Source organism: Melanerpes formicivorus, unplaced genomic scaffold (assembly GCF_026170545.1).
Source record: "Melanerpes formicivorus ecotype bairdi unplaced genomic scaffold, bMelFor1.0.p_v2 SCAF_42, whole genome shotgun sequence".
In the NCBI taxonomy this organism is placed as follows: domain Eukaryota; kingdom Metazoa; phylum Chordata; class Aves; order Piciformes; family Picidae; genus Melanerpes; species Melanerpes formicivorus.
Window position 1 is genome coordinate 433,988 of NW_027142394.1, and position 27,348 is coordinate 461,335.

At 44.4% G+C, this 27,348-nt stretch overlaps 1 protein-coding gene across 10 annotated transcripts in view; it reads right to left on the reverse strand.

Moving 5' to 3' along the window:
* The window catches only part of ZNF521 (zinc finger protein 521), a 339,396-nt gene that overhangs the window by 149,345 nt on the left and 162,703 nt on the right, over positions 1 to 27,348 (reverse strand). For all 10 annotated transcript variants that reach the window (XM_068158732.1, XM_068158724.1, XM_068158727.1 and 7 more), the window contains one exon: positions 13,495 to 13,579. In XM_068158732.1, the coding sequence (XP_068014833.1) occupies positions 13,495 to 13,579 (85 nt within the window). The remainder of the gene's footprint in view (positions 1 to 13,494; positions 13,580 to 27,348) is intronic.

Consider the following 27,348-nt stretch of genomic DNA (forward strand, 5'->3'; position numbering starts at 1 on the left):
AGGTGGGTTCATTGTCGAAGGTTGCTTGTGAAAGGGTTGGGAGAAAGGGTGCCTAGCTAGGCAGCTAGATGTTAAGAATACACTGCTGAGGTCCTGAACTGCAACACTAATAAAGTGCTGTGAGAGAGAGAGAAAAAATAATCAAAATGAATGCTGGGCACTGCAAAAAGCAAACCCAAACAGGATGTTACAGGCATATCTTAACCCTGGCCACTGTACATGTGTTTTATGATTGCTTTTCATTACACAAATACACCATTCCTTTTATCATTCAGTCTAATCCAAACTTGGACCTTTCAGTATAAACAGAGTGAATGAGGCAGTGTTTTGAAATCAGCTTTGTCCACCACACTATGAATAGCATATTCTGTAAAGTCTCTTGGATAAGTACCACGTCTATCGGGTTAGATTCATGTAATAAAAGCAATGTGTTATGTGGCTTTGCACCTTTGAGCAGGTCTCCTTCACTCTGCCCACTGCTTCATTTCCTCTGGGGCTTCTCCTAATGCCCTGAATTGCACAAAGTATTCAAACAGCAGCTTACTTAAGGTAAATAAATCTGCCAAAAGGAATGTTTCTTCTTCCTTTCTCCCTATACATCGAATTTACCTCGCTAATTACATTAGTTTAAGGCCACATGACAGAATGACTCAGTTCTACCCCACTGCTATGTTGGGCCCATGGTTTTTATTTCTGTGTTTCACTAAGAGGGGTTATAAGAATATTAATTTTTCCCCCCCCACAGGCAAGAATCCTGAGATTGAACTTTCAAGGTTTGATGTTATAGAATAGAATAGAATAGAATAGAATAGAATAGAATAGAATAGAATAGAATAGAATAGAATAGACCAGGTTGGAAGAGACCTTCAAGATCATCGTGTCCAACCCATCAACCAATCCAACCCACCTAAACAACTAAACCATGGCAAGTTCCATTCAGCAATATTCACATTTTACATTCACCAGTCAGTTATTTTTAATTTCACAGAGGTTTACATCTGGTTTGGTGGTCCTTACCCCAGCTGCCTCACAAAGCTGAAGGACATGGCAAGCCCTTCCGCTCATATACAGCTGGATACAGCCCTCAACATAAGAAGAGGCTGCCTCTGATCACAAAGCAGTGGAGATTTGAGTAGGCATCACCATTTCACTTCATAATTGATTTTTCCACCGGCTCCACTTTGAGAAAGCAAGCCTAGATGTGAGAAAGGGTGCGCAGGAGCTTCTCCTGAGTGCCCATGGTTTACAGGGCAGGCACAAAATAAGGGTGTTTTTTTTACCCTAAAAGTTAATTCTGAGCTCTCACAAAGGCCGAACCGCAAGTTGCCGCTTACGGAAAGAGCGGTGGAAGCTCGAGCTGCTTATGCTGAGGAGACAGAAGGAGTTACTTTGCTCAGTAAGGATCATTGAGTGTGTCACTGGTTAATTCCTGTTCTATGCTCCTCATTAGCATTACTCTCAAGTTTCTGGTTATCATATCCGAAATATTAAGACATAATAAGTACGAAGGTGCAGATAATTGGATATTAAACCAGAACATACTTGACTGGGCAGGAGGTAGGGCCTTGCTTAAACTAATCCTGAAATGTATTAATCACCAATTAATGAATGGGTTTCAAATTCATTTTCTATTATAGAACACCTCTGAGTATCTAAGCTTTTTCTAATAAAATGAGTTGGAATAACAGGATAGGAAATAGAAAACACTCCAATTTGAGACTGGTTTGAATTAATTCCCTACAGCTTGTTATTAAGCTCACTGAAAACAATAATCGTGGGTATGAGTTACTTTCTTTCTTTCTTTCTTCCTTTCTTTATATATATATATAGTTTTAAAATATATATAGCACTTATAGGCTCTATTTTGCAGGTGCAAACGGTCATACAGAGGCTGAATTCAGAACAGAGCTATTTCACTGGAGCACTGCTACAACACAATCTGTATTTCTTAAAAGCAAATAGAGCCCTTTAGAGCAAGCAGCATAAGGCCCTGCATCAGCTGCAGATGGATGTTGCCAATTAATGATTTTTCAGTCTGAAGACAGGTGTACATGCATGGCAATTTCTGTGGAAAACCAAAATGAAGCAGCCTTTCTCTCCAGTCTGACCCAAAATGTCATCCACACTGGTTCACTCTGGTGACCCAGGCTCTTGGAGGGTGGAAGATGAATGGTGGGAGGGTAAAATAGACAGAGGTCATGAAACCGGGTTAAGAAGCCTGGCAGGGAAAGGGGAGAGAGAGAGGTACAGTGTAAAGCACTGAAGGGCCAGCTTCAGACTGCTACATCCTTATCCAGCATTACTAACTAGCTCGACATGGGCGTACTTTTATCAGCTCAGTCTAACTGAGGTAAAACTGAGCATAAATCTCTACTTTTGTTAAGAAAGAGGACTTAAAATCACAGTATCACAGCACATTAGAGGTTGGAAGGGACCTCCAGAGATCATTGAGTCAACCCTCCTGCCAAAGCAGGATCACTTAGGATAGACTGCACAAGGATGCATCCAGGTGGGTTTGAAAGGTCTCCTGAGCAGGAGACTCCACAACCTCTCTGAGCAGCCTGCTCCAGGGCTCCGTTCACCCTCACTGTAAAGAAGTTTTTACTCCAAAAAGAAATGCAAAGAAACCCAAAACAACAACGACAACAACAACAAACCCCAAAACAACCAAAACAACAAAGCAAACCCCAACCCCCCCCCCCAAAAAATAACCCCTACCCGCCCCAACAAACCAACCAACCAACCAACCCAGAAAAAATGTCTCAATGTTTGGCTTCTTTCTATTTTAATAAGAATATCCTTACATGTCCAAAATAATTTTAAAAGGAGTACTTCAGCATTTTTCTGATGTGAAATGAGTGCCCAAGACCGCACCAGAAAAACAAACACCAGAGATTCTTATTGTTGCTAATGAAGAAAATGGTAACAGACATGGTTGGAGTGCTATTATTCCCCTTTCTCTCTTCTTGCTGTCCTCGGTGTTATTTACATTGATGTGAATTGCAAGTAAACCAATATTATCCATCTCTCTGGTTTTTCCCCTTAATTTGTTGACTTTAATTTCAGCAAGTCTTAAATAAGCCCTTACTGAAGATGAAGGCAGATAAGCAGTGCAAGTAGTCCTTTTATCAACAATTTTTGCCACAGAAATACACAAACATTTCAATGGCTCTTCATTAGCAAACAAATCAACAAGTGATATTTTAATGCATGACTTTATTCCATCTCTGTGGGGACCGTAGTTGAGAGTGTGATGTACAGTACAGAGAAAGGAATCATCAGCCACAATGTCCCAGGGCTCTATCCATTGAGGACTTCTCAGCCTCTGCTTAAAGAGTGCATTTAATTGACTGATAGACAGTAGCTTCTTTGTTCACAGAAGACAGCGAAGTAATGGCAGCTTGAAAATCGTACCATCTACAGGATCTCCCGAGACTAGTAACAGGGGGATATGTGTCAGGAATAAATAAATAATCTAATTATTAAGCCACTTCCTGTCAAGTTAACTCCAATTTGTTGGCTTTTGAAGGCAACAAAACGAGGCATTTTTCCTCATTATGCTTCTCTTTTTATACCACTGGTAATCACAGGCGGATTAAAGGGTGCCTGATTGGTTTTTTTGTCAAGGAACTGAGAAGCAGCCAACAGTACAGAAAAACAGAGTTGGGGTTAGAAGAAATTTCATGCTTGTCTCCTTTCCAGCTCCCTAACAGCCCACACTGCTGCCCCATACAGTGCTGCCAGCTGTACAGCAAATGTGTACCCCTCCAACGGCGGCCTACCAGGCCACAGGCTCCATCCTGAGAGCTGTGAGATACCTTGCAATCTTGGCAGGTAGCTACTGCTGTCATAGGCATAATTCTAAAGGTGACCTACGAAACCCCGTCAGCTCACCAAATGCAACAATATGAGCAGCTGAAGTTCAACACCCACTCTCCATATTGGCTTCTTTTGTTTCGCTTCCTGCGCTTACATGGCAGGGAGAAACCTCGGGACGTCCTCCCTCCGAGGATCAGAGAGGCTCCTCCGCCTCGGAACGGGGAGCGGCGGGGGAAGCCGGCAGCTAAGCTCGGCCGAAGGAATGTGCTAAGGCTACTGATAAAGCCTGAGACACGACTGGTCAGCAACAAAGAACAAAAGGCAAGGAGGCTGACACCGTGCCATTAATTCAGCCCGTGGTGCCTGAGTATTAACATGCACAGGCTATCACTGCAGTGGCTCGGAGGAGAATCTTACAGCAGGTGGAGGGAGAGGAACAACTTTCATACTGCCTGGCGTTATCTTTTGATAGCGTCCCCTTCATCAGGGGCTATTCAGACCACGGGCACTTCAGCAGGAGGAGAAAAGAAAAATCTAAAGGTTGTGTGCTTTGCTTCATTTCTTTACAAAATGAACTCTAGCCTGAATTGTGGACATTTTTCAACTGCTTCCTTTAGTGCTATTATTATTACTACTACTATTATTTAATAAGACGACATCTCCATTCTGTTTCATTAGGATTTGAGTCCAATGTGCCCCTTGGAAAAATAAAAAAAAAAGAAAAGAAAAAAAGAAGGGGGGAAAAAAAAAAAAAGGAGATTCACAGATGTCTGCACACTGCCCTGGCTTAACCAGTTGAGATTTTAAAAGCCTGACGGTCTTTCCTAAAACCTGTCGTTCAAAAAGCAACAAACATTCCTGCTTCCAACCCCTGAAGTGAAGCACCAGCTTCAAGCAGATCAGCTTGGTGGGCAAAAGCACACTCCTCAGGATGGGGGGGTGACAAGGAGCCTGTAGCCCCTAAGAGGTGACACCCATTGTCTGTAGCCCCTAAAAGGTGACACACATTGTCTGTAGCCCCTAAAAGGTAGCACGCATTGCCTGTAGCTCCTAAAAGGTGACACCCATTCTCTGTAGCCCCTAAAAGGTGACAACCATTGTCTATAGCCCCTAAGAGGTAACACTCATTCTCTGTAGCCCCTAAAAGGTGACACCCATTGTCTGTAGCCCATAATAGGTAACACCCATTCTCTGTAGCCCCTAAAAGGTAGCACACATTGCCTGTAGCCCCTCAAAGGTGACACCCATTCTCTGTAGCCCCTAACAGGTAACACCCATTCTCTGTAGCCCCTAATAGGCAGCACACATTGCCTGTAGCCCCTCAAAGGTGACACCCATTCTCTGTAGCCCCTAATAGGTAGCACACATTGCCTGTAGCCCCTAAAAGGTGCCATCCATTGCCTGTAGCCCCTAAAAGGTGACACCCATTCTCTGTAGCCCCTAATAGGTAGCACACATTGCCTGTAGCCCCTCAAAGGTGACACCCATTGTCTGTAGCCCCTAATAGGTAGCACACATTGCCTGTAGCCCCTAAAAGGTGACACCTATTGTCTGTAGCCCCTAATAGGTAGCACCCATTCTCTGTAGCCCCTAAAAGGTGACACACATTGTCTGTAGCCCCTCAAAGGTGACACCCATCACCTGAAGCCCAGCCACCAGCGCTGCTCTCTCATCTCTGCAGCCGCCTTTGCCTTTCCCAAACACATCTTGGATTTTTTTTTTTGTTAAATTGCACAGATAATTAAAGCCTCTTCATATTTACAGTCTGCTTCATTGGTACCATGAATTCTGTTTTCAGTTACTGTCTGCAAATTCCCTCCCCGCGCAATTTCATACTAAGCAATAACACTTCATTTTACATAAGTTTTATCTGATGTCCCCATACAGAGCTGCCAGCTGTACAGCAAATGTGCAGCTCTCAGACTGAGGCCTACCAGGCCACGGGCTCCATCCTGAGATCTGTAAGGCACCTTGCTGTCATTGGCAAGCGTTCCCTGCCATCCCTGCTACCGCCGCTCCACACTCCACACAACTTAAAATCATCTGATTATTAGAATTTGTGGTCCACACTCCATTTTATCCTTTATTTAATCTATCCCCAGACCACACATTTGTTTAAATGTTTTGGCTGGTTTACAAATCATGCAGCCATCTGCACAGTAGGTGTGACACCATTTTTTAGACAAAAGTTACATTACGAAACAACAAAGAATAAAGTCATTCGAAATGCTTTTTGGTGGTTTGTTATTCTGCCTGGTTTGCTTGGACCAGCCCTAAGAAATAAATAGAATTATCTGTGTAAATCGATGAACAGCTATGAAAAACAACACCCAGCAGAACGCAGAGCTTGCTCCATTACCTACGTTAATATCATGACAGCTGAGGAGAGATGACCTGGCCCACTTCTCATCTCTCCTGTACAGATGGCTATTAAAGGGAAAGTATCCCTTTTGTATGGTCCATGCAGAAACCCTTTATGGGCTTTTCAAATAAGCCAGCATTGCCCACAGGAGAGTAGCTTCCTGTTAGTATTAAACAGCCCAGATTTCGTCTGTTTTGTAACCCAGCTCCTCACAAAATAAACCCTCAGGTTTAGCTCCAAATGCTGATTTTCTTGGTGTTTCAATTACATCTTCTCATTTTGCACAGGTGAGCAAGTTTCCTCTAACTTTCAGACAACTTCTTAGCAGCTCTGCCTATAAATAGGACATTCCCAAGCATCCAAATGCTTTTCTGATGCTAAGAACACACGACCCATCTCTTCAACAAAAATCGACAACTGCCATTTCTTACTACTCAGGCATCAGTGAAAGATGACCTCTAAAAGGAAGCCTCAACCTCCTTCCTCCTCTAGTATGCAGATCTTTGGATTCTTTTTCTCCAAACCTCAGGTAAGAGGGACTTCACAACATCAGTTTTATTGATGTTCTGAAGATGTCTTACTTGAGGTTGAGGTGGTGCAACAAGTATTAGTTGCCCAGCACAGCTTTCTGCAGAAGTGAAAGGAAAATCCTAGGCTTTAATGACCTTAGGCATTAGACAAACAACAGAATGTGTGAATACCACATGCTATTATGGCCAGACTAGGATATTCTTGTTTTCTTTGTCATTTTCTTTGTCTTGACATCAGAGATGTTGTCCACATGTACCATAATGTGCCGTGCACCAACGTGAGGCAAATGAGATGATTTATTTTTATAGGGTTATTATGCATGCAGTTAATACATGCATAATGCAAACATGCATATCCACCCAACACACAAGCATATATACATATTATCTACCTCTGTCACTGTCACTGAAAAACTGTAATAGTCAGGAGTTGCACTACAATGTGCCTTTATGACTTCTAATGGCCACACACTACTTGTTACTGTAAAGCACAGCTGTAAAATCTCTTTGCAGTGAAATTAAAATGTTCAAACCCACTTTCCATATCCTCTTCTTCCTAAGCTACAATTGCTCCAGCATCAATTCAGGCTAGATGTAAGGAGGAGGTTCTTCACCATGAGAGTGGTGAAACCCTGGAATGGGTTGTCCAGGGAGGTGGTCGAGGCCCTGTCCCTGGAGGTGTTTAAGCCCAGGCTGGATGAGGCTCTGACCAGCCTGATCTAGTGTGGGGTGTCCCTGCCCATGGCAGGGGGGTTGGAACTAGATGATCCTTGTGGTCCCTTCCCACCCTGAATGATACTATGATACTTGGGGTTCAATGAGGTATTTGCTGATGTAAAATAGGATTCTTCTCATCAGCAACAGGGTTGCTTCAAACTGTTTTTCCCTTTGCTTCCCAACTTTGGTGCTTGGCATCTTTTCCTCTTTCCCTTTCTGTCCTCCTCCTGCTCACACACCTGCTACCTCACCCAACGCTACACAACATCACCCCCTCAAAACCTAGCGCCACGCCTCGCCGCAACAGACTTAACCTGGTTTAGACCTCATATTGAAAAGGTTAAAGAAGTAAAAGCCTCTATCAGAAATTACCTAGACTGAAATTGTTCAAAAGTAAGGTTGCCAAAAAAATAAGGTGCTGAATCCTGACCACGACACCCTTCCCCCTTCTCCCCCTGAGGGGTTGTGGCTCTTGCTGTCACACTGGGGCTTGATTTCTTCATCGACAAAAGTAGCAGCGAACTACAAAGATTTTGGCTGTTTCCCCCTTTTATCATTCTCTTTGTCAGCCTGATCAGTCCTCAATGGTAAATGTGCTGCTCTGTTGTGCACAGCCAGCGGCTTGCAATTTGCTCACTATGTTTCATGAGACAGTTGTTTGTGGCTGTTTGGAACACATTTACCTCTTTGGGGATTTATGCGCTGGCTGCAATGCCAACCTCCGTAGTGATAGAGATTTCTTTCTGACTAAAATAGATAATTAGGAGCTGGTAATTATTGGTCAAGAATTATCAGAGTGAAAAAAATTAAGCTCTTCATAAATAGTGCTTGGCAATGTCATCTCTTTACATTATCTCATGCCTAACAGCACTTTACTCAGAGCACTTACAAAATTTACACTAGTGCTGTCGAGCCTCGTAATTTTATATGGAGTAATTCCTTTTGTCTGAGTTAAACATGTCCGAGCTCCCTCAGTTCTCAGCCACTCTGCATGTGCCTGTCTGCAAAATCCTTGGCAACTGTTAGGGCAACTGTTTAGCCTACTTACACCGAGCTGCGTCAGGTACCACAGCTGTAAAGGCATCGGTGGAAGCAAAAAGCAGCGTTTAGCTTGTCTGCTTAAAATAACAGGGGAAATAATAGAAGGAGCAGTGGAGTGCAGCAAACACAACACCAAAAAATGGCAGACTCTCTGCCTACCTTCTCAGGTCAACTGCCAACTATGTGATGAAAACAAAGGGATACCAGGAAGCCTCCCTCTTTTCCATAGGCAGCAAGCACCCAGATATAGAATTTTGTCGAAGAAAGCTGCAAAAAAAAGAAGCTGCATATTCCGCCCAGAGGGAAAGGTAAAAGAAAGAATGGGGCTGAAGAATTATCATTTATGCCTGCACTTATGCCTACACTTATGCCTGCATTTATGCCTACACCGGTATGAAACATGCCCTGGATATACAGTTCCTCCTTCCCCGCTCAAGAGCTGAGAAACTACCAACAAATTTCAATACACACACTGACAAACGTTTTCCTTTGACAATCACCTTCATAATTACCCAGACAAAAGTGCCGGCTTACATGTTAAGTCCAAAAACCTGCCTAAACAGAGGGCCTATTTAACAAACCCCACTGTATGCCTCACTTTCTGTTTGCTGGCATCCCCTAGCCCAAGCTCGGCTCAGCGTAGCTGAAGCAAACTCGGGCGTTGCTTGATGAAGCACAGTGCCTAGAAATGTGCAGACAGATCTGGCAGTCAGAACTCTTGAACTTTCACTCACTTAATGCAAGCAAGGAATCCCACTTCTTTGCCCCTTTGTCCTCATCTATTCAATGGAAAAGGCTTATTGCCTTGTCCCATCACAAAGATGTTGAGAAGGCTCCACTAAAGGCGACGGAACAGTTCTAAAATGGGACGTTCCAGAAGTAGTGAGCAGGTAGTTGCTAAGGAAAGGCCTTCCCTCTGACATCATTTTAATAAAGAACTTGTATATTAATGAATGCAAATGTGATGGTTGTCAAAGATCCTTCAGGTTACACTTCACTGGGTCATCTGCAGATCTTATTTTCCATTAGGTGGCATAATCCCTCTGGTTGAATTGATTGAAACGTACAACAAGATCTGTAAAAACACCATATACCCTTGTAACAAAGAAGAGCAAGAGGCTTTTCAAATGGCCTCTAATCCCTCTTCCCCTGCTAAATGTCTAGTTGAGATTATATTTGATTAGACAAAAACACACACATACACACAACCTAAAAATACCTAGCCTCAGTGGAGCTATTTTAGCCAACAAAGTAATTCTGGTTGCCTTATTTAAAAGTCTAAGTTTCACACTGGGGTTTTATAAACATATCTTTGCCTCAGTGACCTTCCATAACCAACTCCTCTATGAGGATGTTAGAGACATGAACTCAGTTCACATCCCAGAACCAGGTTCAAGGTGCACAGTAATTGGGATGCTTTCCTAGGCTCCCCAACAGCTAAATAGATGGTGAGTAGCAAGTTTCCTTCAGCTGGCTGAGCACATCTCTCTCAGTGGTTCCCACCCATTTCTGAGTGGAGCCTGGCAGATGACTTTCCACATTCTCATCTGTCCCGTGTCCCAGCTGCCTGTCCTTTTCTCTTCTCTCTGAGTTATGATTATAGAGTCCTTTGGCTAAGAAGGTACAAAATCCATCAATATCCACAACACAGACAATGCTAACATTGTATTATGAGAGGAAAGAACAGCTCCTGACACTCTGTGATGATGTCTGTAAAGACATTTCTTGCCCCTACATTTGAGGTAGGGATTATCCCACTGTTTGACTTTTAACACCTGCCTTCCCAGACTGTCTTCCCTCTCCTTTAAAGTCCTTTTTTTCCTTACATTTAAAGTCCTTTTTTCTTTACATTTAAAGTCTTTTTTTCTCCCTCTCTCTCTTCCTGAAGCTTTCTCACTCTCCTTTCCCCAGAGGAGCAAAGACTCTACATCCCCTACTAGGAAAGGAGGGCAAGAAGACATATTTTATCAGACATGTGAAAAGGAGAGAGACTGATTTCTTCAGGAAGCCAGGGTTTGTTTTCTTTTGTTTTGGTTGTTTGCTTGGGAAATGTGCTGTGTCAACAGGTCAATATTTACTTCAGTGCTACATCTAATATATATTTTTAATCTACATACTGATATGCAGTATCTCTCTGGGCTGGGTATTGGGTATATTCACACAAATGCATTTGCATTGCATGTTTTCTGTGTTATAGATGAACACTGTAAGCCTTCCTGCAGAGACACATAAAGTAAGGTCAATTTTAAATAGCTTGAGATGCCTTGAACCTTTTCTCTCCAGACAGAACACAGTCTTAGTAAAAAAGGTCTATGAACAATGATATAAATTGAAGGAGTGTGGGGCAGGAGAGTGAAATTAGAAAGAGAGCTAAGGAAAAAATCCAATTAGCAGTGAGAAGGCTAACAGAATGGGAGATCAGAAATTACTTCTCCCTCCCACTTCAATTCCGAGGTCACATTCAAAACTCTCTGGAACGCTGATTTTTCACTTCTCCCCAACACCAAATCCTCTCGCATTTGCTTTATGGAGGCTACGTCATTAGGAGCTGCACTGTTAAGTCTGGCAGCGCAGATAGGAATCTTCCACTGAACACAGATTACCAGGAGCATGACCAGCAAATCTCCCTGCATGTTCTGCAAGCTCCTTCTTTATTTCCCCGCAAACGTTTTATGTTAAGCACGTTCAAATCTGTGTCACTATGGTTATGTCATGAAGCAATATCGTGCATGATTAGATACAACACAGACAAAACAATTAAAGATTTTTAAAAGATTCCCTTTCTCAATCACCCTCATCCAGCTCTCAGAAATCAAATACAGGCATTTAATAGCTCAGTGTAAGAAAACCTCACTGTTTTCACATCTGCAGGCTGAAGCTAGCTGACTGGATTTGTCCTGCTTTACTGACTCTCTCCTCCTTTCTCTCCTCCCATTCTGACCTTTAACTAAAATTCATCCAGAAAAGGGGAGGGGGGGGATCTGAGTATTTAATGAAAGAAGTGGACTAGTGGACTTCTATTCTGAAAATGCAAGGCACCTGGGAAGTGACTAGCAAGCGTTATGCCATGCCAGTGCCATCCCTTTCCCACAGCATTCCCTGTCACATTTCAGCGTCACTATAAGCTACAATTAACAACGCGTCCAACACCGGCTTCAAAGGAAACAGGAGAAATGGTGAGGCCTGTTGTTGGTAATAACCTGCTCTGAAATTCCACATTACTGACCCAGACTGAGTCCTGTGAAGCAGTTCAAATTACCTCCTCTCCAAAGACACAAAACAGCAAAACTAAGGCTTCATCCAACAGGTCAGGTTGCTCTGCTCCTCTACAAAACCAGCTTGTCGTGGTGTTTATCGATTCTTAGACACACAGACATTGATGTCTTTATTCATGTACACACTGATGATGTGCATATTCATTTTGGTGGAAATGACAGAAAAATAGTCATGCTTTGTGTATTAATATTAATGTATTAAAACATTAATAAAGTTATATATGTATATATAATGGTGGGATATTCAGCATTGGCAGCTAACTGTCTTTTACTGATAGTTCTGGGGGAAGAAATCTGTACTGTTACTTAGAAAGAAAAAAAACCCCAACCCAAAACCATGCATCAAACTGAGTATTTTGAAGTTATAAAGTAAACAAACAAACAAAACCACAAACAAAAAAACCCCAACAAAATACAAACCCCCAGCAAATTCCTTTCTGTTGGGTATATTGGGGAGGTATAGGTTGGGTAGTAATAAAAAATGTCTTCATTAGAAAGGTTCTCAGCCACTGGGAACAGGCTGCCCAGGGAGGTGGTGGAGACATCATCCCTGAAGGTGTTTTAAAAGAGGCAGAGATGTGGTGCTGAGGGACATGGCTTAGCACCAGGCTTGATAGAGATAAAGAATGGTTGGAGTTGACAATCTTAAAGCTCTTTTCCAACCAAAAGGATTCTGAGATTCCACAGTCCTATATAATTACTGGCTTATACCATACAGTTTGGTCTGTGCTTTGCTTTTCTGTGATTATACCAAGACCAACAGCACAAGGGAAGCAGGAGTCTGAGATCAATAGTAACCATCTCTGCCTTGAGAAGTGAAATTTGGAGAGAGGAGGCTAAAAACAAAGTGAAGCCAGCCCTGGCAATGTTATCTTATTAGCGGGCAAATGATGTGCTTGATAAATTTAATTGGCTGATAGAACTCTTAGTGCTATTACAGAGTGGTTCCCAAATTGAAAACATTATGGGTAATCCTAGGGGAATAAGCAAATAATAGGAAAATATGAATATCAAAGGAAATGCAGCTTTCCTTTCATTCCCATTTACAACACTAACAGCCTTGTAAACAACAAGCCAGCCTTGGATTAAGGAATCCTAAAAGACTTTTTAAGATGCTTGTACCTCAAAGAGCAGATTCCATTACTGAAGACTACAATTCCCTCTGTTTTTTTTTCTCCTCTCCCCCCTTCCAAATAAATGATAGCATTTAATTGTGCACAGAAACGCTCAGGTTGTTTCTCCAGCCCGCTCCGACACCACAAACAATACTATTTTTATGGCTCTTTGAATTATTTATGTTTCCTAATGACAAAAACTTGCCAGTTTCGAATTTGGTACCAAGGTGCTTGAGAAGCACACAGTAGTGTCATTACCATAATAACTTCTGAAATTAAAACCTGTCTAAAACTCTCCGGAAAGCTAACATCCAGTTCATTAACCATTCCTGTTAGTTTGTTTTCAATAATGCAAAAATGATTAGAAGTTTAATTTGCTAATCACCTGTGTTTTGACTGGCAGTGGATATACAATTCTCTGCAGAAGTCTAAACTAGCCCTTGCAGAAAATAAAACTCTTGCTAATGCTTTATCAAGTCTAATGATATGAGTGAAAAAATCAATCATGCCTACGTTAATCATTGATGAACGCGCAATTAATTTCTCTTTAACTCGGTTTAATTTCAGAGGCGATGATGATCATGAGCAAGAGAAATGGCTGGCTGGCTTTGAGAAGTTTGGAGGGCTTCACTTACCAATCATGTGGTTTGCAACATGAACTTGGATATCCCATTCATTGTAGAAAACCATCTGACATTTGATGCACTGGTAGGTCTTCTTCTAAAGAAACAAGGGTAGATAACATTTACTGACACATACAATTGGAACCATTTCATTATAACTCAAAAGACTGAGTTCAAAGTGGGCATTTCAAGCTCTCCAGCAGTGTTTTCATTAAGGCTTAATTAGTAACATAAGAAAATAACACTCTGCAGTTCTGTAGTGTCTGAGCTCTCTGAAACTACGGAGAGATTGTTCTGTTTTGGTTCGGGTTGGTTTGTGTTTTGTTTTGCTTTGTTTTGTTTTGCTTTTGTTTTGTTTTGTTTTGTTTTGTTTTGTTTTGCTTTGTTTTGTTTTGTTTTGCTTTGTTTTGATTTGTTTAGCTCTGTCTTGTTTTGGTTTGGTGTTTTTATCAGCTTCCTATCTCCACAGACAGACCAGTATGGCTAAAAAACCAGCTTTATGCTCGTGGAAGGCTCAATGCAAAGAGGCTATGTGGGGTGTGATGCAGACAGCACTGAAATCGAGGTATCATAGTATCATAGTATCAGTCAGGGTTGGAAGGGACCACGAGGAGCCCTTCATTTTCTATCAATGGATTAGGTCCCACTACAGAACAGTGGAGAAGCCAGGAGTAGAATACAGGAATCAGAAATCTGCTTCTCCCTCATTCTTAACTGGGCTGCAGAACCATCTCTGTACCACACATTTTAAAGGATCCATGGGGTTGCCGTCTTTCAAGGAAGGAAAAGTCTCTGCTAGCCTGGACAAGCAGTTAGTGCATCCAGGCAGTTGCTTCAATATCTATTGGCAAGCCTGCACTAACACTGGGACGGCTGGCTGGAAACTGGCCAGAGAGACATTCTTCTGGCCACATTAGACTGGGTCTGACTTACTTAAAAACCGTGGTGTATACAGATCAAGTTTCATTACAAACCAGGCAGTGCTCTCTTTGGTGCACAGGAAGAGTTTTTCATTTGTGCCTTGATGCCATTCAGAAGAAAAAGACCTGCTATTTCATTATCTCTTTTCCTACAAGATACATCATTTCAACATCCTAAGAATGTGATCATCTTTGCTCTTACTATTTTTCTTGACCTGACTTGGCCAGAGGTTTGACGTTGGCAAGCACTGCTTTAGAAGTGAAAACTAAACCTCACAAGTAAGATTTTGCTTCTTCATCATAAGACTTAAACTCTGCAGTTAGCGAGGCATCTAATGAGACAAGTCAGATTCATAAAAACTATTCAACTGCATAATTGCAATATCAAGGACTCAAGTCCTAAGGAAACAGTCCTGGAGAGCTCAGTTGTTGTTTTGAAGATGCAATGAAGGCAAGGTAAGCCCTGAACTGCCACATCAAGGCAGTAACTCATGAGATATGCATCTGCCTGCACAGCCACAGGCACCTTGCCTACATCAGCAAAAAGGAAATGAAAAAGAAAACAAAAACCCCCAAACAACAGAAGGCAAAACAGCTAGTTTTGAAAGGATGTAAAGTCACAAGAAGTTGGCACTGATGTAGGACATTGCAGATTCCATATATACCAGTTCACAGAATCACACAATGGTAGGGGTTGGAAGGCACCCTGAAAGATCATCCAGTCCACCCCCACTGCCAGAGCAGGATCCCCTAGGGCAGGTAACACAGGTACACATCCTGATGGGTTTGGAAAGCCTCCAGAGAAAGAGATTCCACAACCTCTCTGGATTGCCTGCTCCAGTGTGGGAAGAAGTAGGGCTCACTGCACAGTGTGCATCAAAAATACAGCCTGTCTTGTCTAACTTCAGAAGTGTTCTGCAGCTGCAATTACTGATTGTATTAAAAATAAATAGATAAATAAATATGTTGGGTTTTCACCCTGACTCTAAACATCACAGAATCACAGAATGCTAAGGGTTGGAAGGAACCTCAAAAGATCATCTAGTCCAACCCCACTGCCAGAGCAGGATCCCCTCGGGCAAGCCACACAGGTACACATCCTGAGGGGTTTTGAAAGCCTCCAGAGAAAGAGATTCCACAACCTCTCTGGACAGCCTGCTCCAGTGTGGGAAGCAGTAGGGCTCACTGCACAGTGTGCATCAAAAATACAGCCTGTCTTGTCTGTGTTTAACTTCAAAAGAGTGTTCTGCAGCTGGAATTATTGATTGCATTATACATAAATAAATAAAGGTATGTTGTTTTTTCACCCTGACTCTAAACGTCACAGAATCACAGAAGCACTGAATATTAAGGGTTGGAAGGGACCTCAAAAGATCATCCTATCACTACAAGCCCTCATAAAAAGTCCTTCCCAGCTTTCTTGTAGCTCCCTTCAGGTACTGGAAGCCTGCTGTAGGTTCTCCCTGGAGCCACCCTTTGTCCAGGCTGAACAGCCACAACTACTGTAGCCTGAGAGGATCTACAAAGCAGCTACACTTCTTTTCGCCTTTCTAACCTACAGCCTGATCCTGGGTGAGGCTGAGCCTCTGAGAACTGCAAGTTCAAGTGCTGAGCAGGGCTCTGGGGCTGACTATCACCAACTGAACTGTCAACATCCCCACCCCCCCCACCCTTCCTGTCTCAGAATCACAGAATGTGAGGGGCTGGAAGGGACCTCGAAAGCTCATCCAATCCAACCCACCCTGTTAGAGCAGGATCACCTAGAGCAGATCACACAGGAACACATCCACCCAGACTTGCTGGATTTTTTTACCAGCACTCCAGTTTAGATGTCCTCTCCCAGGCAGATAAAGTACCTATCCATTAAATCTCTTTCTGCTCCCAGCCCGTAGGCAGGAACATAAAGACTTCTTCAACGTCTGTCATTTCATCTTACCGAGCTTACAGAAAAATTAGTGACTAATCAAAGTCAGCTCCGAAATTAAGTGTTCCTGTGGGCTCCTCTTTACCAATCTCCCATTGTTTCTCATACACAGAGGCTATTTTAATGTTCTTGATGACAACAACATAATGTGTTGAGTCAGAAACAATTGTAAGCCTTCTCCTTTTTTTTGGTTGTTTGGGGTTTTGGGGTTTTTTTTGGCCCATTTTTCATTTCAATCTACTGTAGTTTTCTGAAATGCAACCAAGTTAAATCCATCTGCAGATAAACAGAATCAGTGGGCACCCAGAAAACAAAACTGGTTTGACTTAGTTGTGGTTTTTCAAGCCTGCTGTTTCAAAAGACACAGCACTTTTTCTCTTGCCTTTTTTTTTTCCTGTTGGTGTGACAATACTGATCTGGAGGGGCTGGAGTGTGTCCAGAGAGGCTTGTGAAGGACCTGGAGCACATGGCCTACGAGGGGCATCTGAGGGAGCTGGGGGTGTTCAGCCTGGAGAAGAGAAGGCTGAGAGGAGACGTCATTGCCCATTACAGCTACCTGAAGTGGAGTGAGGAGTGGGGAGACTCTTCTGCCTGGTGTCAAACAACAAGACCAAAGGAAATGGTTCCAAGCTGCACCAGGCTGGATGCTAGGAAATATTTCTTCACTTGAAACGGTTCTCAAGCAGCAGAATGGTCTGGCCAGGGTGGTGGTGGACTTACCGTCCCTGGGGGTCTATTAGTAGCATGTGGACCTGGTGCTTATCATAGTATCATAGTATCAGTCAGGGTTGGAAGGGACCACAAGGATCATCTAGTTCCAATCCCCCTGCCATGGGCAGGGACACCCCACACTAGATCAGGCTGGCCAGAGCCTCATCCAGCCTGCTTATGGACATAGCTTAGTGCTGAGTCTTCACTGCTGGGTCGAAGGGATGGTCTTTGAGGGTCTTTGATATATTCTGTGATTCTACTCCTCGATTCCACTGCTAGCACTGGCAGCAATTCAGATTCAGTGGGAGGATTCCCTGTTACACCTTGGCGACTTTAACCTTACTGCACTACATCTAGATCTATCAAAGCCCCCTAAAGAACGACAGTCACGATCAAGGATTTATTATGCTAAGCTCTTTACAAGCTGCTTTTTGATGCTGACAGAGAGAACAACAATATTGCATAAATAACAATCACTCTCTCTCCCCCCCTCCCCCTATTTCTTTTTTTTTTAAAACACTGTTTCCCTTTAGAACTAGTTAGAAAATATTTCTTGCTCCCCGATGACTGGCACTATATATTGTTTATTAGCATAGCCCTAGCATTATTTCTGAGATGTGACTTTGTTCAAAAACAAAGAGACATAAACTTAATGGCTGGGCTTTTGCTCTTGTTAGCACAGCAACCGGCGGTGAAATGATGACTGATGTGCCCAACGGCAACGCATCCAGAGGTTGGGGCTTCAGTTGGGGCTTTGTTGTTTTGAAGTCTGGTGCCTAATAATAATAATAATAATTAAAAGAAACAAAACCCAAACCCACAGAAGTCATTTGACAACAACGACTGTGGTGGGTTAATGCCCATTCTGAAAACAAAAAACGAAGCAAGGTGGAGGGCTTGCAGGTACTGCGCCAGGGGAGGTTTAGACTCGAGGTGAGGAGGAAGTTCTTCACCGAGCGAGTCGTTCGTCATTGGAACGGGCTGCCCAGGGAGGTGGTGGGGTCACTGTCCCTGGAGGCGTTCAAGAGGGGATTGGACGTGGCACTTGGTGCCATGGTTTGGACTTGATGATCCTCGAGGTCCTTTCCAACCTAAGTTATACTGTGATACTGTGATACTTTGCCCTCCCTGCAGGGTGTTTTCCCCCTGGGAAGCTGAGCCTGTTCCACTCCCCCCTCCCTGCCCAGCTAGGGTATAAAAAGCAGGGCATTGCAGATATTAGGTCTCCTTTTGGCTCCTGCCTCTCCTGGATGAGAGCTACTGCGGCTGCTCTCCTGCTCCTCTGCCACGTGGTCGGGCCTGATCCTTCTCCCTGCTGCCTCTGTGCCTCTTCAGGGAGAGACTGGTTTTGTATTATTCTTTTTTGTCCCCCTCCCATCCATCCTTGTTCCTTGCCCTTGTAAACCTTACCTGTTATTGTAATATACACATTGTTTAAAGAAAACTCTTTACCTCTCTACTTCCAAGATGACTTCAAATTATTTGAGCACAAGCCCTGTGAGGAGAGGCTGAGGGAGCTGGGATTGTTTAGCCTGGAGAAGAGGAGGCTCAGGAGTGACCTCATTGCTCTCCACAACTACTTGAAAGGTGGTTGTAGCCAGGAAGGGATTAGTCTCTTCTCTCTAGCAACCAGCACCAGAACAAGGGGACACAGTCTCAAGCTGTGCCAGGGGGAGTTTAAGCTGGAGGTGAGGAGAAAGTTCTTCACTGAGAGAGTCATTCCTCATTAGAATGTGCTGCCCACGGAGGTGGTGGAGTCACCATCCCTGGAGGTGTTCAAGAGGGGATTGGATGTGGCACTTGGTGCCATGGTCTAGTCGTGAGGTCTGTGGTGACAGGCTGGACTCAATGATCTTTGAGGTCTCTTCCTACCTTGGTGACACTGTGATACTGTGATTGTTTGGTGGATTTGCTCCTTCCTTTTTTTTCCCACTCTCTGTTGGGGGGGGGGGGGGAGGGGGAGGGGAAGAGATTCTCAGCCTTGTCCCCATCTGAGCTGTTAACTCCCATTTAAGGCTCAAACCATCACAACAACAAAATAGCAATTTACCAGCACTGATTAGCCTCTTCAACACGATCTGACATATTTGCAGAATCACACGCCGAGGCTTTTCCCTTTTATCACGATGGGAAGAAGGTTTTTGTGACTGCTGCTTGATCAAACACTAGTTCTTTCCCTTTGCCTTTTTGTTTGTTTCCAAACACACTCGAAAATGTTGGCATCAACTTTTATTAGCTCAGCACACGCTCGCCTCAAAGCGTCTAAACTTGTGCCTGGTTAAGGTTTCTTTCATTTCCAAAGCAAACCTCAGTAAATTCCACTTCCTCTTAGATTTTCAAATGATCAAGGCCAGTCATTTTCACACCACGCTGAACAAGCCCCACATACTTATTTCCATATGCTTCACATTCTAAGGGGGTCCTTTCTCATTTCAAGCTGTATCTTAGTCTCACAAGCTCTGTCAGAACCGCAGGACTCGTAACTGCTGACAGGAGCTCCTGGGTCCTGATAGACTTCATGGCTGGTCGCAGTTCCCTATCAGAGTGAGAACCCAGGACAGACCCATCCCCTCCTCAATCCATGTTCCCACAAAGGGGAATAAGGCAGAACTGAGCCCTGTGGTATTGCAGCTCCACATCCCTTGCCTGGATAGCAGGGGAAGAAGCCTTGCAGCACTCGTGGAGCACAGCACAGGGGAAAAATTGGGTTGTGACTCAAGAAGGCATTTGAGTCTCTTGAGTGTCTCCAGCCCTTTGTGGTATGAGATGGCTCCACAAAGCAGCATGGGGCTGTGGCAGCTATCCTTGCCTTGCCTTCCTGCAGCTGTCTGCACCAGTTGAACTGCTGTGTTCATTCCATAGCCCTGGCTGAGCTCCTTGCCCTTGGCCTGATTCCCTCTGCCTACAGAGAACTCAGCAGGACAGAGCAGGCACCCAGGCCTTGCTGCTCCAGCTCACAGCCCAGAGCATATCAACTCCACACAGGGATGAAGGGTGGACAGCTGAGGACACTTAGACCCTAACCTGCCACCACTGCATTTGTCAGGGGACACTTTCATCCCCCCTGTGATGACAACATCCCCATTTCCCCCTCCAAACATAAACCCAAGGCTGATGCACATTTCTTGTTACAGAGCCAGTTCACATCAGCAAAGGAGAGCCACAGAAGACCCTTAGCAGTGTACTTCCAAATGGACTCAGAGGGGACTGGTACAGCATCTGGAGAATCTGTGCTGCACTCTACACTGTGCCTTGCTACAGCACTTCCACAGATTTATTCCAGAGGAGAGTGACAGACACATTATCAGATGGGATTTAGAAAGCAGCTTAAGTTTTTCCTTTTATTTCTTCTTTTTCCTCACAAAACCCGCTCACTAAACAAGCCCCAAATCCTTCACTAAATCCCATGCTGTCAAGAACCTAAGTGCCAACATGTCTCCTACATGCTGAGTGGAAATCTTAGGCCCAAGTCACTGCTGGGACCATTGAAAACTGTCACAGAGGGGCAGCTGCATAGCCAAGGTGCCTCAGAAGAGCACTGGGCAACCTGGTTGCCTCTTGCATACCTGCTAGCTTGCATTTCTGTTTTCAGAACCGATTTAAAGCCTTCCAGCATGCAAACCTTCCCTGTGAGTGTATTTAATGAGCTTTGGATTGGGCCTGCCACCTATGCAGGGCGTATGCATGTGTCCCTCTAACCTTTTGAATAATTAATGGCATCCAGACCTTTAATTATTGTCCTGACCCTCACTTGGCAGTTTTCAGCATTTTCTTTCTACAAAGCTGCCCAAAGTGTCCATGTCATGCCAAATGAGGCTTTGCTGCTTTTATTGATGGCCCAAGAACATGGTCATTCACCTGGCACTTCAGGTAGCGAATACAAGTCCTGGTACTTCAGGGAAGCAAACACAATTCTAGCCATGGAACTGAAGTTCTGTGGCCAGCATTGTATTGGCTTCCCCTAAACCAAGTGAAACAACCACTCCACTAAAGGACTCACAGTTCTATTCAGAAGTGCTTCAGAAGTGTGCAGATCCTTCTGTACCTTGTGACCACCTCGGGTATCCATACATCTTCCTTCTTCTATTCCCTAGCCTCATTACATTAGTTGAAAACGAGCTGCATATGCTACTTATCTGCCCGTGCTCCACCTCTTTGTCAGAGCCATACAGAATTTTACCACCTGCCTATTTTGTTCTGTTTTGAACTATCAGGGAAATTTCATCATCCTGCCACTTATTCTTTCTCCCAGACTACTGATACGCTGCATAAACTCAACAGAATTAGTGCAAATAATGATTCCGAAGGATTTCCATTATCCACACCCTCCCACCCCCAACCTGACCTGCTTCAATTCACAGGAAGCCTCCTGCTTCCCATCCCCAAGTCAGTGTTTATTTTCTTTTTAATCAAACAGAGCATCTCTCCCTATGCCACACTTATTCACCCAACAGATTAGTCTTTTGTGCTATGCCATTTCAGAAGCTTTGCTGAAATCCCACTAAATCATCTTTATAGGCTTCTCTGTCAGCACTTGTGGCTACTCTCTCAAAATACTCTTTAGTGACAATTTTAAGCATGATCCTCCCTTTGTGATTCTTTGCCCTCCATCCTTCATTAAATCCCAACTTTCTATGCGTTCTTCCAGCATGTCTTTGATTAGCCTTTATCTCGTGTTCCTCACTCTTTAAATCAAGCTCACAATCCAGTAATTTCATGCATAATCCTCACAGCCTCTGTTAAAGATCTGTTTAATAGCCCTTTCCCAGGCTGTTGATGCCTCTCCTTAAAAGACTGTAAATTTATCTGCTTAGTGTTTCCTTTTCTCTTCAGCTGCTTTCTCTGAGATGTCAGGATGGCTATTTTTCCGCTGTAAGTCACTTCTTGTGTACTCTGCTCCATTATATTACACCTAATGCACACTTCACTCTGCTCTACGGGGAGGACATGCCACAAGCTCCACAATTTCAGCAGTATTGGTTTCTTTGATTACAAATACCATTTCTGGAGCTCCTCTGTCCCCCTTTTAGCTGAATGCCTGTGCCCTGTATGAAATAACCAAAAATATGTCTTATGGTTTGTAATGCACTGTCTGCAGTCTCTCAGGCTCGCAGCCATCCCTGCTTTATTCCACTCTCCTTTCACACCCCTCTGGCCTGCACTACTGAAAAAGGCTTTGAAGTGTACCTGTTAACCTACCAATAACCTCCTGTTTACACCCAGCTACATTATTTACCCTTGTCACAGCAGTAAAGGGGACTTGCAAAGCTTTTTTCCCCTTCAGTTTCATCACAGGCTGAGCTTATTAATCAATGACACACCTGAGACAACCTGCCGCTGCCCAAAGAGACACTCCACACCTTCCACTCCTCCCACACCCTCACATTGCCTTCTCTCAGACCACTCAATCACTCACTGTTTCCCTCACATTAAATCCATGGTGGAGTTAATTCAACCTGTTAAGCCAACAGAAAAGCAACCTGACAAAGAGTTGAAGCCTTATCCCTGGAAGATTTTAAAGCCAAGCTGGATGTGGCTCTGAGCAACCTGATCTTCTGTGAGGTGTCCCTGCCCATGGCAGGGGGATTGGAACTGGATGATCCTTGAGGACCCTTCCAACCCTAACAATTCTGTGATTCTATGAGAGTGAACAACTTCCAAAAGAAACAGATACAAAACCAAGCTGAAACTTGCACATGAGCTGCAGCCACTGCTCACTGCTAACTTCTACTGCTGCCAGCTGAGTTTTTCCATCATTATTTTATTAAGCACTAGCAGCGTGCTTGGCCCTCCATGAGGCACTAAAGCAACCATGGTCTCAGCTTATTTGTCCATTTAGCCATTTTTCATCACAGCTCAGATTATTTTTGACAGGACCTTAATTGAGGATTTCTTTTCTATCTTCCTGGGTGCTGATTTTTTTTGTCAACCCTAAGCTCTTTAAAAACTCAGCATATGTTAGCCACTTTCCCTGCCTAGTTAGCTATTTATCTTGCTTATGGGCCACTGTCATCTTGCATTTCTTTCCCCCCTTTTTTTTTTCTAGCTGACTAATTGCTAACTCTTCCCATTGCTCACACATCACCCTTGAATTAGTATTTCCTGATTGCTTTGAAAAACATGATGGGTTTTTTCTGAGGCATTTTCTGTTCTGCTGCCTTTGCTTCGCAGGGGCTGAAGCGTGCACGCCTGGAGACAGAGCACAACCAATCTCATAAGGCAAGCAAAAGGGGGAATGGAGAAGAGAAGCTTTCCTTTACAGTCATGATGGCTACTTATTGCCTCAAGACACAAAAAGCAAGGAGCCAGGAACACAAATGCTCATTCCAGCAGCCCGTCCTTCTCCACTCTGCTTGAAGCTGTGGTCTGCTGCTCTGTCTTTCACCTCCACATTCTGCATTCTGCCCGTATACCACATCTGTCTTCAACATCTCTGAGTTACAAACCTTTCTTTCCTCTTGCTGATGGAGTGGGCTTAGTTTGCAATGTCTCACATCCCCACATAGCAAGAACCACAGCTTGAAACAGTTAAAAATTGTGTCTCTCCCCTTCAAGCTCTCTAATCCTTCAACTCTCACTAGGTCTTTGAAACTCAGTACTGAAGTGAGGTACCTGCAAAGAAAGAGAGTCCTCCAAGCCCTAGCAGCGTGGGGCTCTGTATTTATTTTCTCTCAGTTACTTTGCTTCAGGTTTACATAGTTTAGGAGTACAAACAGCTTTAAGTCAAGTGGACTTGGTTTGGGATTCACAGATTCAGTCATAGATTCATAGAACGGTTTAGGTTGGAAGGGGCCTTAAAGATCATCCAGTTCCAACCCCCCCTGCCATGGGCAGGGACACCTCCCACCAGCACAGCTTGCTCAAGGCCTCATCCAGCCTGGCCTTGAACACCTCCAAGGAGGGGGCAGCTGCAGCCACCCTGGACAACCTGTGCCAGTATCTCCCACCCTCAATGCAAAGATTTTCTTCCTAATCTCCAGTGTAAATCTCCCCTTCTCAAGCTTCAGTCCATTCCATCTTATCCTATCACTACAAGCCCTCATAAAAAGTCCTTCCCAGCTTTCTTGTAGCTCCCTTCAGGTACTGGAAGGCTGCTGTAGGTTCTCTCTGGAGCCACCCTTTGTCCAGGCTGAACAGCCACAACTCCTGTAGCCCGAGAGGACCTACACAGTAGCTACACTTCTTTTTGCCTTTCTAACCTACAGCCTGATCCTGGGTGAGGCTGAGCCTCTGAGAACTGCAAGTGCTGAGCAGGGCTTTGGAGCTGACTCTATCACCAACTAAACTATCAACATCCCCCCCTCTTCCTGTCTCAGAATCACAGAATCACAGAATGTGAGGGGCTGGAAGGGACCTCAAAAGCTCATCCTGTCCAACCCCCTGTCAGAGCAGGGTCACCTAGAGCAGATCACACAGGATCACACCCAGGCAAGTTTTGAATCTCTCCAGAAAGAAAGACTCCAAAACTCCCCTGGGCAGCCTGTTTCAGGGCTCTGTCACCTTCACAGTGAAAAAAAATCTACCTCCTGTTTCCATGGCGCTTCCACTGCCTCAGCTTCCACCACTGCCCCTTGTGCTGGCATTGGGCATCACCCAGCGGAGCCTGGCTCCAGCCTCTGGGCACTCAGCCTGCACATCTTTATCAACATTAAGGTCACCACTTAGTCTGCTCTGCTCCAAGCACTTAAAGAAAGGCTGCCAAGCTGAGACCTTCTGAAACCAGAGAGCTGCTACACCATAGAGGCATCCCAACATCCAGCATCTCCATATGGTTGTGGACATTAAGGAGAACCTTTGGTCACAGTATCATCAAGGTTTGAAGAGACCTCAAAGATCATCGAGTCCAACCTGGCACCACAGACCTCATGACTAGACTGTGGCACCAAGTGCCACATCCAGTCCCTTCTTGAACCCCTCCAGGGATGGTGACTCCACCTCAGCTTGCAGATGATGAGGCATCAAAGCACAAGCAGCAGAGCATGACTTGGCAGGTCTGAGATGCAAGAAGCTGAGGTTCTGAGTAAGCTGACTGACTTTTTATCTGCTTGAAACATTTTTTTTTGCCTTTCCCCTTTTCATATAAAAGCCCAAACCAAACCAGGCAGACTGAGAGAGACTCATTCAACACAGCCACTACTTTCTTCAGCAACAATCAGCAACAGATGTAGCCCAATAAAATTAATAGTTTGCAAGTAGGCACAGGAGAGTACTCTTTTGTCTCTTCTCTCTATCACAAATTTTGTGAAAGCTCTCTGGATTTCCACAGAAAGGCGAAATTGGAGCCCTTTTTACATCCCTTATTTTGTTTGACTTGCACATTAAACCCACTTTAATTAAATTAATTAACTTCCCTTCCCAAAGCCTGACTGGGGGCCTTTGCCCTGCCCCTCCACTGCCCACTACCAACTCGGTGCCTACAGAATTCTGGGCTGTTGGTGACCACCACGATTTAATCCTACAGAACGGAAGCTGTGCTCAGAAAAAAATAATACATATATATATATGCAATGTTAATATTAATGTACAAACAGAAATATATTACTCATGCATAATATATAAGGAATTAATTTTCATTGAAGTATCAGGAGAAGGATTAAACCCCTTAGATCTGCCTCATGCAATTAGCTCTTGCACTTGGGGAAGTCCATGGGACTTCATGAGGGAAGGCTGCACAGGATGGCTCTGGCAAGGCTGGGATTTTGCAAAGGCTGAAAGATGCAGAACCACAAAATTGTTTGGGCTGGAAAATCCCTTTAAGATCACCCAGTCCAACCACTCTCTAACCATGTCTGGTGCTAAACCATGTCCCTCAGCACCACATCTCTGCCTCCTTGAAACACCTCCAGGGATAGGGATTCAACCACCTCCCTGAGCAGCCTGTTCCAGTCTTTGACAGCCCTTTCAGGAAAGAGGTTTCTCACCATGTCCAACCTAAACCTGCCCTGGAGCAACTTGAGGCCATTTCTTCTTATGACTTGTAACTAAGGAGAAGAGACCAAGACCCTCCTGGGTCCCATCTCCCTCCCCTCAGCCTCCTCTTCTCCACACTCAACACCCCCAGCTCCCTCAGCTGCTCCTCCCCAACCCTGTTCTCCAGACCCTTCCCCAGCTTTGTTGCCCTTCTCTGGACCTGATCCAGCTCCTCAATGTCCTTCTTGGAATGAGGGCCCAAAGATGAAGCCAGACCTCAGCAGTGGTGAGTACAGGGAGAGCCTGCACACCCACACTGCTCTCTGACCATGCTGCTGTAATTACAGAGCTTCCCTGCATGGATACTCTTAGGCCCCATCAGTGGGAACACACTGGTAGCATCTGAACCAGCACACAGCTGCTGACATTGCAGTGATGCTTGACTGCATACCCAGCTGAAAAGCCTCCACTGGGGCACTGCAGCTGCCCTAGGAAGTGGTGTACCAGCAAAACCAGCACTCTGCTGAGCCAGTCTGCAACACTCTCCACCATGGTTTGTGTCTACCTGATCACCCCTGTGAGCACACACTCGCTTTCCTCTAAGGGAACTTCCCAGAATCTCCATTAGCCTACTCCCTGCTCTTTCACTTTCACATTACTTCTTAAAACTCCAGCAGTTTCTCCTAGGTACATCCTACAAAGGGCTCATTTATTTCTTCCACCAGGTTTCAGTCCACCATTTCCCTACTGAGTTAAAAAACAACAAAATTGCAGCATTTGTTTCTGAAGCAGGATGTCATACTTCAGGGCTTGCAGGACTAGATCAGCTCAGCTATCATCACACAAGCTACCAGCTGTCAAGCAGAGAACACAAGGAAACTGAGGAGCTATGGTTGAGACAGGGAGTTCACAGAAATCATCAGGTGAGGCAGACATTCCACAACCAGGGCTAGCAGGGAAGCACCAAGCAGAACAGAACCAGCTGCAAGTCAGCCACTGCCAGGGATGGCTGCAAGGTTTTTGTATGCAGACAGCCACGTTGCTAGAGTTTAGCACTGAAACTGTTTCAGCACTCAGAGCAGAAACCAGAAAGAGGACTGCTGCAGCAGTGGGAGAAGTACAGAAGAAAATCTGGAAGCTTGGAGTCTCAGATCACTCTTCACTGGTCAATCACCTTGTTTCCTGCTGGAAAATGTAGAGAGCAAGAGGTGGCCTTCAGGTGTGAAAAGCCATCAGGTCTGCTTTTTTGCACAGAGTGTTGAGTCTGAGTAACAGGTGAAAACCAGAGGAGGTACATCCCACAAAGGATACCACAAGTGTGGAAGCAGGGTCAAGGGTCACCTCCTTCTCTCCTGCCTCCCACTTTGGGTTTGAGTACACAAGCAGCAAGTGGCTTTTCAA